At 48.3% G+C, this 13,415-nt stretch overlaps 1 protein-coding gene across 1 annotated transcript in view; it reads right to left on the bottom strand.

Moving 5' to 3' along the window:
- The window catches only part of SHISA6 (shisa family member 6), a 288,148-nt gene extending 281,763 nt beyond the window's left edge, over positions 1-6,385 (bottom strand). Inside the window, exon 1 of the mRNA XM_068913835.1 lies at positions 5,709-6,385. Coding sequence (XP_068769936.1) covers positions 5,709-6,385 — 677 coding nt within the window. The remainder of the gene's footprint in view (positions 1-5,708) is intronic.
- Between the last annotated feature and the right edge of the window lie 7,030 nt (positions 6,386-13,415).

Below are 13,415 nucleotides of genomic sequence, written 5' to 3'. Positions count from 1 at the left end.
ACTTCAGAGTCATGACATTCTTTGCATAAATTGTGATAAAAGCTCAGCTGGTGGAATTTTTCAGTCAGTTGCTGCTTCTGTTTGCTATTTTGCACCAAATCCTATGTTGTAGGCACAGCTAAGAGACTTTAAAATTCTCAAAGAAAACCAGACTTTCCTTGAAGAACACTAGCATTGCAACAAATGAGATAGGACAAGAGCTAAAACTGCAGCAAAATATTTATTGTGAAAGAATGCCAGGCTCATCTACCTGGCTAATGAGACGTTTGAGATAGATTGACGTGTTATGTAGAACATGCAGACCTAAGGAAATGCAGATTGCTCATGTGAGAAATGGCAAAGGCAAGTAAAAAAAAAAAAAAAAAGAAGAAGAAGAAGAAGAAGTTTTAAAAGGCCTCTGATCTCCAAAGACATAGAGAGCGACCAGTAGTTAAGGATATGAGAGATATGAGAGACTACAAAACTAAAAGAAACAGAAATTCAGAGCTAGACTGAGTTCCCTTGATACATTGTGATGGAGGGTTATTAATGGAAAAAGAGAATTAGAAAGCAGAAAAATGTTACATAAATGGGAGTCAGAGACACTGAAAAGATTTGGTGAAGGGAATGTGGTTTCTGAGAGTAGCCACTCTTACTGAATGAAGTTCAAAAAGAGATAGAGAGGATTTTTTAAACAGAGATGGTGGAAGTCTGCAGCTGGGCAGCCTCTGTGCTGGTACCAAAGCCAGATTCTTTAGCAGGCAGAGTCAGCAAGGAAAGTATGGCCAAAATCAGCCATCAAACTGTGCAAACTGTGACCACAGCTTCACACTGAATTTTCCACAATGCATGTAAGTGAAACACAAGGAAAAATGTTTTGTACAAGTTTATGCACAAAAATATATATCCCCTCTTGACTTAGCTAGCAGACAATGTGCAGTTAATCACTGGCAAACAAGATCAGATTCAGGGCTTCTCTTTATATGGAAGTTACACTAGAATAAAGTCCAGTATTGGTTTGAAACAGAACTATTTATGAGTAACTTCTCTAAGGCAACAAGATTGTGCCTTTTTCTATTTTAGCTTAATCAAGTCTGTCATCTACTTGTGGACCTATATTCTATGCCTATGGGAGAAACAGGGAACTTTAGAGAAGAGAACTGGAAGCCATCAGGAATAAACAATATAAAGCAGGGCAAAGAGCATATGAAAGACACATGAGTGACTCAGATGAACAAGGCAGAGTGGAGCAAAAATAAGCAGAGCATAAAAAAAAAAAAAACAGCAGAAAGAGAAAGAAAAGAGTGACAGCATCAGAAAGTCTTCTGTATAGCCCATACGGGCAGGTGTGTGCTCATAGCACTTTCCCACAGCCCTGGGGAGGCATAAAATTTGATTGTTTAGCTTGAGGAATGCACACCTCCGAGAGCAGAACAGAATCAGCTGTGATCCTGATTTGCAAAACCAAATCTAGAGATAGGTAGTTTTATGAGCTGCAGCATTAGTGAAGAGGCCTGAAACTATCTGTTCTTCAGTGATTTCTACAGCAGCCATAGAACCCAAGTGCTGTGTTGAGCTGCAGCCCGCAGCAAGAGAAAACCTCCAAAATTTTAAGATCGCAAAACAATGCAGCCTTTCTGGATTTGTGAACAAGCAGATCCATCGCCTCAGGTTCCTGCTGAAATTCAGAGCTGCTGAGTAAATATGGTAAGAAATTGATCAATTTAACTGGGGCTGCTACTTGGAAAAAGGCTGTTCATTTGTACAAGCAGTCACTGTTATTCACAGAAGAGAGGATGCAAGGCAGAGGTTGAAGAAAACCTTTCTTTGTAGCAACATATATGACCTAGGAGTAGGGTAACATAAAGCTCTCTAACCAGAAGGTACTTTTGTCCCTTCTCCCTTTCAGAAGCTAAAACATTCATTGGACACACATGATGCATGGGCGGATGTGGAAGATGGCTTTTCAACAGAGTGCAGAGCTAGTTCACTGGGAAAAATCACAGCACTGCTTTTCAGCAGCTACAAGAGAAACAGTTGGGCCTTACACCACTGCCCCAGGGCCCTCACTGCCACTAACTGTCTCCAGCATGCAAACAAGGGAGGGCTTTGGCTGTCCATGTGGCAAGTAATTGGTAACATTTCAGACCCTAGCTGTAAATGACAGTTTTCCAGTTTGTTCATTCTTAGTTGGGTAATGAGTGCAATGGCTACTGTCACTGAGGGCTAAATAGAGGTCGTGGAGTGATACTACAAGCACTGAATTATTTATGTACTGTAGCACAGGGATTTAGGGTCATGACTACTGGAAGATAATATTCTGGGTCATCCCCCTTTACTACAGAAGAAGATATCAGCTTTGAAAAGCAATAGCTGATAATCTGCTATCAAAGATTCCCTAACTGGTTCCCATGCTTCAATTAAGGAAAATACTCTACCCACTTAAGAAATGCTCCAGCAAAAAATGGAAAACTGACCACTGTCTGCATTCAGAGGGCAGAGGGCAACACCATACAAAACACTGCTTGGTAAAACTCTTTGAAATCAGCATCAGTTTCTATCTAGAGCCCAACATTCATTAGTTCCGTGTAACTCCGAAGTAAGATTCAGAGAGTCACATAAGAGGTAGTCATGTACATTCAGGCTGAAAGATGCTATAACCATTAAAAAAACTGTTACGTTTAAAACATTGCAAATGTTTCTGTAAACTATGAATATTTTAGCTTCTGTTTCTTCAAGCGCTTTCACTTACTGCTCTTAGAAATGAACCTAAGTATCAGTTACTAAAACTGCTCATCCCAAAATCACAACAGTGCCTCTGCTTTAAAGCTGCATGCTAGTGTCTGCAAACAAGACTGAATTTTCAGTTCTGAAACGCACATGCATATCTCAATGCACAGTCGTCCTTTCATTTCCCATGAGAGTGATGGCCCTTATGTGAATGTGTAAACCCTCTTTTCTATCAAAAGCCACAAATGAGCTCTGTACCCATCTAAATGTTCTTTCTAACTGCGTTAACAAGGATTTTCTCTAAAAGCTGAATGAGAACTTTGCAAAGACGTAATATCTACACATAGTTCTGCTAACTAACCATTTGTACCTCTTTACTACAAAATAAAATTTAAAGTGTGATATTGCTTTTTGCTGAAGTGTGAAGAAGTCTTGCTTAATCTCTCTGGGTGTAGAATAGTGCTCATGATGGGCTTTTTCTAGGACTGTTACGATTTTTGTTTAAGCTCTTGTTCTTCTCAAGAGATTTTGGTGGGCTGCACGCTGAGATTTAATGCACTTGTCATCATCACTACAGTAAATTACTCTGGATGTTACACTTAACTCCAATTGTCATAGCCTCAAAAAGATATAAATATCTAACTACATTCTGTTCATTCTGTTTTTGATTCTTCCCTGTTACTCAGCAGTAGTTCTCAGAGGCAAACAAAGACGAACCATTCCACTCCACATATTTATGTTCTGTTTAGATTGTAGATAGCATTGCTCCTTAGACTGGGCTAGACCTTATCTGCTGGAGATGCACTTCATAATATTTAAACCATCTTGTAATGTTGATCAAGTTCAGGTAACACATCTCCAAAAGGTATAACCTTTTACCAGCTATCATATTATAGAAGTCAATCAATTCCTTAAAATGCACTGAAAGTCAAGCTTTCCAAGCACTCAATCTGCCATTCATACTTCCACACACAGGTGAATCATTTTACCAGAACTTATCTAAATAAAGAAAAGCAAGCATCAAAGAAATGAAAACATCAGAAATAATTTAGACAAGTCTGGCAACACTGCCTCTGATTTCAAAGGGTGTAGGAACCAATCCTGCAACACACTGGAGCTACAGCAAAAGTAACATATGGGCATCAGTGTCAAATTTCCAAATCTAGTGTAAGGTAAGACTGTTTGTCTGATATAAATGGACAAAGTGGTCTTGAAACCGAAAGAGCTGGGCACTTGGGGAAGTAGCCCTTATTTAAGAAAACATGAGAAAAGAATCTTTTTCCTGACTAAGCTGCTTTCAGGATGCTTTTTGCACAGACACGAGCGACTTCAGAGATATTACAATATTTTTAACACTGCAACGTTATTTTCTCACAGCAGTGGTGTTTGTGTTAGAAAACATGGACTAGTAAATGCAAACTAGCATTACTTTTTGACCTCATTAAAGCTGTGACAGTTTACACCAGCCAGCACCCATGTATATGTAATCTTATAAAAAAAGGAGACTAAAATAGGACACTAAATAAAACAGATCTCATCAAATAAATAAAAACTGTGGCACTTTCTCATTTCTTTTTCTGTGAAAAAAACTGAAATTCCTACCCTTAGACTGTGGACTCCCTTTGAAGTTCAGCCTTAAAAATATGGTCAAGGGCTTTATTTGTTTTGATTAAAACTTTTTAGTTATAATTATTTAAATTAAGCATTATCTGCTAGAGATAGACATTCTTCCCATCAGTGTGCTACCAACTGTTCTTATAAAGAAACTCCTCACCAACTGATATGCTGAGACGTGGAAACCTCTTGGACTCCCAGCACACGAGAAGCACACTTCATTTGGAGGGACTTTTTCACTGAAAATGTGAGCTATAAAAGTGCATGCATTTATCTGAAAGGAGAAGTATTATGGAAGCCTGAGCTTTTAAAGAGCACATTCTTTGACACATTTTGATTGTTTGATCTTATGAAAAAATTAAAACAAAAATGCACACAACTGCAGCAAATAGAGTACCAAACTACTTCCGCAGCAGCCAGCCAGAAAGGACAGACTAGTAGCCTGATTTAGCTTGATTTGGGGGGGGGGGGGGGGGGCGGGGAGGGGGAAACACTCCCCGAAACCACTCCTTTCCCTAAATAACCTTTGGGACTGTAAGGCAAGGGGACTTGCGTGGAGGACATAGAGCAATTTTCACTGGGTGCTTTTCAAACTTCTCTGTGGCGGGTCCAGAGAGTGCCCCTCCATCAGAGAGTTTAGGGCCAGCAGGAGAAGTACTCCCGGAATCTGGAGCTTCTCTGTTGCACTCGGGTTAATGAGAGGGAGCCGGTGGGGAAGGGCAGGGAGCCGGGCAGGGTGGCCGGAGCAGGGGAGGAGGCAGGAGAGAGCGCACCGCGGCGCGGGGCGGCTGGGCGCGGCGGAGCTGTCCGCGGCGCCGGTGCTGAACGCGGGGTCGAGGGGCGCGGGGCGGGCGCCCTGCGGGGGGCCCGACCCACTCCCGGCAGCGCGCCGTGTGGGGTGCCGGGGAGGGGAAGGGAGGAAGGTCCCAAGGTGCTTCCCCGAGGATGGAAAGGCTGGGGGTGAACCAGGACGGGCTCCTGGATGGGGCAGAGAGGTCCCTAGTGGGGCAGTGGGAGAGGGCCTGGAGGTGAAGTCCGGAAACAATGTATCGGGACAGAAGGTGCAGAGGGAGAACCTCTGGATAGACAGTGCAAGGGGGAACCTCTGGTGAGACTGGGCAGAGGGGGAACCCTTGGACAGATGGTGCAAAGGGGAAATCCTTGGGCAGTGGTGCAAAGAGGAAACTCTTGGACAGGCAGGGCAAAGGATAAATTCTTGGACATGTGGTTCAAAGGGGACTCCTTGGACAGGTGGTGCAATGGGGGAACCTTTGGACAAGTGGTCCAAAAGGGGAACCCTTGAACGGAGAGTGTGAAGGGAGAACCTTTAGTCAAGAGGGTGTCCCTATACAGAAGGGGTGCTGGAAGCAGGGGGAGGATCGCACCTGTGTATGTTCATCTCCCGGGGTGGGCGCCGCGCCTTGTCGTAGGCCACCTTGGCGAAGACGCCGGCGATGAGCACAAAGGCGATGGCCCCGCACGAGATGTAGACGGTGGCATTGGTGCTGTCCTTGTCCGGGTCGTACTTGTTGGCGTCTCCGTCGGCGCCGTTGCTGCCATCGGCAGGCAGCGCACCGCTGGAGGTGGTGGGGTGGGCCCACTCGGGGCTCTTGTAGTTGCGACACAGGCTCTGGTTGAGCTTCTCGGCGCGCTTGTTGCAGCAGAAGCGGTAGAAGCAGGTGCCGCAGCAGTAGCGGAACCCCGTAAGGCTGTTGTTGCACTCGAACTCCTTGTCCCACTGCCCGCTCACGTCGTAGTACCCCCAGCACGTCTCGTGCGCCGGGGCCGAGCCCCCGCCGCCGCCCCCGCCGCCGGGGGGCGTCCTCCCGCCGCCCGCGCCCTTGCTGCGCCCAGGCAGCGCCGTGGGGGCAGCCGCCCCCGGGACCGGCAGCGTCTGGTTGAGGAGCTCCTTGCCCGGCTTGGGGGTGCGCCGCGGCGCCGCCGCCCCCTGGGTCCGGTTGCCCTTGGCGCGGGGGGGCCCGGCCGCCTGCGCGGCCAGCAGCAGGGCCAGGAGCTGCAGGGAGAGCAGGAGGAGCGGCAGCAGCAGGTGCCGCGGACCCATGGCGGGGGCGAGGCGGGGGGAGCCGCGGGGCGGCCGGAGCGGCGCGGCGCGGGGTGGGGGCGGCGGGCGGCGGCGCGGGGCTCAGCGGCCGCGGCGCTGCCCCATGGGGGGCCGGGTCCCGCTGCCCGCGCGCGGCTCTTCAGCGGCGGCTGCCCGGCGCCGAGCGCTTCATGCCGGCGCGGAGCGAGCGGCGGAGCCCGGCGGAGCGGGGCTCGAGGCTGCGGGGTCCCGTGCCGGCCGGCGCTCCTCCGGCGAGGGGCTGCGAGAGACGGGGAGAGGGTCAGAGCGCGCCGCGCCCCGGGGCACCCCGGCCCGCCCCCTCCCGCCCGCCCGCCCCCCGCCCACGGCCTTACCATGCCGGAGCGGGACTGCAGCGGGGCCGCGGCGCCGCGGAGCAGGCGGGCTGCCCGCGCTCCTCGCGGAGGCGGGGGCGGAGCGGCGCGGAGCCGGGCGCGGAGCAGGGGCGGGCGCGGAGCCGAGCTGAGCCGCGCCGCGCCGGGCGCTCCGGATTAGGCCCGCCCACCGCTGCCAAGCTCGCTCCTTACATCACTCCGGGCCGGCGTCACCGCACGCGGGGCGCCGCTTCATAAACACGCCGGGCAGGGCCGGGCTGGGCCGAGCCATCGCCCCCGGCCCCCCCCCGGCCCGCCCGAGACAGCGCGCACCCGCCGCGCCGCCCCGCGGCCCCGCGCCGCCCGCCACGGCCCCGCCTGCCCGGGAGGGCTGCGGGGGGGGGGGGGGGGGTTGCACTCCCTGGTCGCTCTAGGTGTGCGTGCGGTAGGGTCCTGTAGGTCTACGCGGGATTGTAGGCGTGTGCAGGGGTTGTGGTCCCCATGGGCACATGCGAGGTATGGTGCACGGAGTTATGGTCCGTAGAGATGTGTCTGGGGGTACGATCCCTATGGGTGGGTGTGGGGTGTGCTCCTTGTAAATATGCATGGAGCGTGGTCCTTATAGGGGTGTTCAGGGAATGTGATCCCTCTGGGTAGGTAGTCTGTATGGTCCCCATAAGTGTCTAGGGGGTAATGGCCCCTACAGGGCCATGCAGAGGGAATGGTCCCTGTAGGTGTGTGCAGTCCTGTATGGTCCCTGTAAGTGAGTGCAGGGGATTTGGTTCCTATAAGTGTGTGCAGTAGGTATTTTCCTATAGGCATCCATGAGGTTGTTGTCGCTGTAAATGTGTGCAGGGAGTTTGATCCCTAGGGATGTGAGGGCTATAAAATCTCTATATATATGTATGAGGGTTATGGATTCTATGAATGTATTCAGGGATATGGTCACTATCAGACTGTGTGGGAGGTATCGTCCCTGTGGATGAGTGTGGGCAGACCATATAGGTGTTTGCAGGCTGTTGGAGCAGGTGGACCCCATAGACCCATGCGGACTGCAGAGGTTGACAGATCCTGGGTGTAGAAGCAGGTTTGTCTCTGGCAGCTTAGGGGGCAGAGCTCCCTAGCTATCCAGGGCCATGCTGTTCCCTCCACCCTGCCACCTTCTCGTCTTCTCCTTCTTCTGCTCCCTGCCCCCCCACCCCCCCACTGGAGAGGGGCCTCCTGGGTTCCCCAGGGATTGCTGTGCTGGGCCAGTGCTGTTGGTGCCTTCCTGGGGTGCTGCCCCGAAACCCAGCTGTGTCCTGGTTCCTTGCTACAAGGGCTCTGCCATTGCCCGCAGGGCAGGAGGAGAAGGCAGCATCCACCCCAACCTGCCCTACACCCTTCCCACTGTTCCTGACAAGCTTTCCTCTGAGGTGGCTCAGGTTGTGCCTTAGGGATGGACTAGCAATTCCCTGGGCTAGCCATACCCATAGTAACACAGCCACAGCCACCACAGGTTTATTAAGGGAGGTTTGAGCCTCCCCTGCAGGGAACAGAAGGTTTCATTGCTGTTGAGCCACTGGGCCCTCGTGCCAGAATTTCCTCAAAGTCCTGGTGCTTCCCCTGTGTCCGACTGCAAACTAAACTGCAGCTTTTACAAATATTTCCTGAAGACATACAAGGTGTTGCCAGCTGTAAGGACACACAGAGGACAGAGAGGAATCACAATAAAAAGGAGTACACACAGACTGGAACTGAAGTGGTACCCTCTAGCTGTAGATAAGCAATCATGGGGACAGAGGGGCAGGGGGAAGGACCTGTGGAAAGGGGAAAACAACCCTGAAAATCTCATCTTAACCTCACACCTTGTGAAACATTTCCCCAAGGTACACAGGTTTAAATGTCTGCAGCTCACAATCAGGGGAATTTTATACCGATCTTAGGAGAACCATGGGCTGTGAGGTTGACAAAGGAAACTTTAGGCTTACCACTAAATCTGCTCTGATGCTGCAGGACTGCTGGGGAAACCAGACAGTTTCTTCATTCCTGTCTCTCCATTCATTCACTGTGGTTCAGTGATGTGCCCAGGTCCCACTGGTGATTCAACAGCCACAGCCCCCAGAAGTAACTGACCCCACACTTGAAAATGAGGCAGGAAGAGACAGCCTAAGACCTGTGTGATGTGCCATCACCCACAAAGAGTTGGTGTGAGCTGATTTAACACAAATACCCTTTTGAACCCTGCATACCAGGAGCCCAGCTCACCTGTCCTGCAGCACACTCTTTGGGAAGGGTTCTCCCATTGTGGGGTATCTCCCAAAACCTTATGTCAAATGTTGTAAAGTAGATTCCTTCCTACTGGTTTGGAGTAGGTAGCAGTAGATTTGGCTGATGTTGGAAGGGCATCTCCAAACATTGTGATCTTTTCTTCTACCCAGCATGACTTCATCAAAATCATCAAGGATCTCTAGCCTAGAGATTCCCTGGGACTCTTCCCCCTACCCCTCCTTCTCCAGGGTAGATGCCTTGCAAGGTGCCCGAGGCATCAGGATGTACCAATTTCATTTTCCCCTCATCTGATTCTTTCCTGCATACTGGTCCAGGAACAGAGGCCTTTGCAGAAGCACTGTTCTAGGGAGAGGAGGTATTATTAGAGAAAGCCCAGCATCCTCTCCCACATGGGCAAGGCTACTTGTTGAAGACAGTATTCTATGACAAGATCTGTCGTTCTTGAGACATAAACAGTATTGATGCTTGTCTGTCCTTTAGGCCAAGTGTAACAAGGGCACAGGAAATGTCTAGCAGAACAATATCCCATGGAGAGCAGCACTAACTGTTAAGTAATCTGCTCTACAGAATATGTGGGGTCAGAAACTTGACTTTTTTCAATGTATCTGTACAGCATCTAGCACTGTCTGTGACTTGACCTCCACATGCTACTGTGATATTGCTCCTGCTTTATTGCACTAACGTAATGATGAAACACCCAGATGCCTCTGCCTCCTTCTTCTCAGTATATCCTCACAAGTAAGCATGCTAAAGAAGAAAGAAGTCTCCATAGATCTCCTTCATAACTCCATTGCCTTGCCCTGAACGGAAATAATAGGATGCACGGGGCTAAAAGAAATGTGGAAGGAAGGAAATAGTCACTAGAGAGTGGTATCAGACTCTTGGAAATTTCCTGGAGCTTGCAGCTGGTTCCTGGATGCAAAAGGAAGGAGCAGTGACTGAGACACTTGTGGGAGAAAAGGACTCTGGTCCAATTGAAACCATGAGGATGGTGACTGGATACTCAGGAAAGATTACTCGGATTACAGCTTCAGTCCCTAACTTCATCCCCACTTGGGACTCACTACAAAATCTCCAGCACTTTCTCTTTTGTGTCAAATCTCATGCTCCCTTGGTTGTTTTTATCAGCACGCCTGTTTCAGAGCTGCTTTCTTGTTTATCTTCTTTTCTGAATGCTTTCATCTCTCCCCTGGAAATCCATGGTTGCTGGCAGTGAAGGATACTGGAAGTGGAGGTTCGTAACTTCTATTTAATCTAATTTATACATGGAATCATTCACCTTTAGACTGTTTTTCTTACCATCACTTGTTGGACTCTGATGACTTTGTAAAGAGTTTATAATGAATCTGATGTGCTCAAAAGCTGGTTCTTTCTCATCAGGGGATTAAATTATGACCGTGAATCTTTATTAAAATGAGCTCAACACTTTGGACCTAATTTTTCTTCTAAAATTAATGTAGCCACAAAAAGCTAATAATAGGAGTGCTTGGGATTATTTCTGTGAAGCTGGATTCTTTCTTGCTTGACTAGATATCAGCTTGCTTTATGAATGTAGAGGAGGTATAGAGTGGATCCCAAATCTATTGTAGGCAGAAGGCTGCTAATTCCCAGATATGAGACTGACAGTGGATGGAAACCAGACAGACTAGGAAGTGTGATGGGAACAAATGCAGTGAGAATGGACACTGAGAGGGCAGGGAACTCATGCAGTTAAAGAAATAAGGGCAGTGCCAGATGGAATGAGCTACCTATGCAGCGTCCTGAACAGCCACTTCAAAGGAAGGGAAAAGAAACCTGCTCAAACAAGGGACATTTCATTAACTTTTAGCAGTTTGTTTATTCCCTGCAGCCTGAGAGAACTCTATGTTTTATATAGTTTTATATAGTTTTAGGAACTGTGAATACCCTTACTCATGGGAACATCTTATTACTTTCTGACTCCTCCTACTCATCTAGCCACAGTAACAGTGAATGCCATAGGCTCACGATGACAGCAGTGACGTGTCTGTCTTTGGGGCATTTTCACCTCTTAAGCTTCTGTTTTCTGTTTCAGTTGCAGGGCCATTTAGGGGGGTAGGAGAGAGAAGTAACTGCCAGGGCCCTTGACAGCTGTGTATACGATTTTCTAGACAACTTGGGGATCAAAATGATGATGCTGTCTACAGCAATGCTGGCAGCAGGAGGTACCACCAGCTTGGAAAGTCCAGCACTCGAGGGACAGGTTTACTGAGCTTTGGCTAGATAGTTCATCAATGCACTTGTACTGCAACTCACTTAAAATATCCATGTGCTGCATTTATAAACAGAACACAAAGAAATTTGTCCTGCAAATGATTAATTCCTCATTTTTCATCCAGATCTACTTACAGAGAAGGCTGCAGAAAGTGCTCTGAATCTGGCATGTCCCCCACACCACTACAAAGCCCTAGGGTGACACCCACAGAAGCAGGCTCTGTCATTCAGTGTCTTCTCGTCACGGGAGAAGCTCTGACACAAAGCTGGCAGGCCAGATCCACGAGGGTCCTCCAATAAAGCTCTGTGGACAGAAGCGAGGCAGTGTTGGTGCCTGCAGAGGTCACACATCCGCCTTCTGATGCTTTTTGTTTTCTCCCTGGTTTAAACTCCTATAAAACACACTTACATGAAGGATGCTGGTGTAGAGGTGCCAGAAGCATTTTACTCCTTCCTCCGTGCGTGGAAGAATACCTGCATGTAGTCAGCCTGCTCTGAGATCACCCCCGCTATCCCTTCCTTTAGGGGATACAGTCTTGCACAACCCAGAGGGAATTTGTCCAATGATGTCACTACACCTAGTGAAATCTTATGATTCCTCGTTGATAGTGATAGAAAATCTAGCACAAGGGTGACCCTCCCACTGTTCACTGCAATACATGGCATCCCCTGGGAATCTAGGCAGTGAGAAGGGAAAACAGAGGCATGGGCTTCTTCTTCTTTACTGATATGTGTTCTCAAATGGATCCTCCAGACCTGTCCACCAGTTTAGGGAGGACATTTCAATCTGCCTTGGCTTTTTGCCCTCGTCACTCCAAGCTGGATCTTTGCTGCACTGGGTCTCTCAGCCTGTCAAGGGCAATGTGCCAGTCAAGTGTTAGCATGCAGATATCTTGCCCCCATATTGGATATTGGTGGTTAGTTTCCTTTACTGTGCTATATGTACACAGAAGTAAAGCCAGTGAAAGCTTTCTTCTTGAACATCATTATTTTTATTTCCGTTATCATTATGGAACTATATTCTCATCACTTCCCTCACAACCAGAAGAACAGACTTCCCCTACTCTACCCTGGACCTAGGAGGACATCACTCTCTCAATCTCCAATAGACATTACTTTCCCATGGAATCTGGCAATCCTAGCTATTGCTCTTCCACTTAGATCATCCTGTGGTTCAAGGCACTTCATCATCAACCAGTCTGAATCAAGAAGAACTGTCCAAGTCAGCAGCGAAGCAGATGGAAGGAACCAGATTGTAGGCATCCAACGCTGTGCACAAGTCATTACCTAGCTACAGGCTAGATGCAGATGATAACACAAAATGAGAGGTTTTAACACCAGTGTTGATCACAGGCTTTCCTCCAAAACCAGAAACAGCATGATGAGGCACTCAGATATCTTCATCTCCTGAGATGACCTCTTGACTCTAAAGCTCTGCAGGCTCTATATTCATACCCCCTTCACCCAAGATGCCAAGAATAACACTGGCTCAGGCAGCCTTAAGGTGATGTGAATAGGCATTTAATTTTCTCCAAACATCCTATCCAAGGGAGGCTTTTCAGGCAAGACAATTTTATCTAAATCTATTCACCTAACAGTAGAAATCAGGGGCTGAAATGCCACAGAAGGGTGCACTTACAGCCTGCCACAGGTGGGAGGATTGTCTCTGTGATCCCAGACCTCATCTTCTCACAGACCACCCAGGACTGTAGTAGTTCATCACTACCCATCCCACACATATTGACTTATCCTTGCAAGAAGACTTCCGCCCCTATCTCAAGACTGGGAAGAGTCTAGACCTCTTGGACTGATAGACACATCTCAAGAAAGTTATGGTTAAGCACTCCCAGCTACTACAGCACATTCATTCATTGTAATCCTGAAGACTTCTGGGATCCAGCAAATTCTGCCTATACTCCTACATTCATAGAATGGAGCATCAAAGACTTGAGTGATTAGGTGCAATTGCTCAGACTCTGGACTTAACCAACACCTCCTACTTTCCTTGGTTTTCTGACACCTCTGTCAACTGAACAAATAGGATGGAAGCCAGATCACCAGGATTATAAAATGCCAGTTGAGACATGCAAACCAAACACAACAAGTCACTCACAGCTGTGTCTGTGGCCATGCTAAAGACCAAGAGTACTATTAGCCTTCTTTTTTTGCTGTCACTTGTATTTCAAAAAGCTTTG

The sequence above is a fragment of the Struthio camelus genome, chromosome 19 (assembly GCF_040807025.1).
Source record: "Struthio camelus isolate bStrCam1 chromosome 19, bStrCam1.hap1, whole genome shotgun sequence".
Taxonomy (NCBI): Eukaryota; Metazoa; Chordata; class Aves; order Struthioniformes; family Struthionidae; genus Struthio; species Struthio camelus.
Note: the sequence above shows the minus strand (reverse complement) of the source record. Positions and strands in the feature narration are given on the sequence as shown.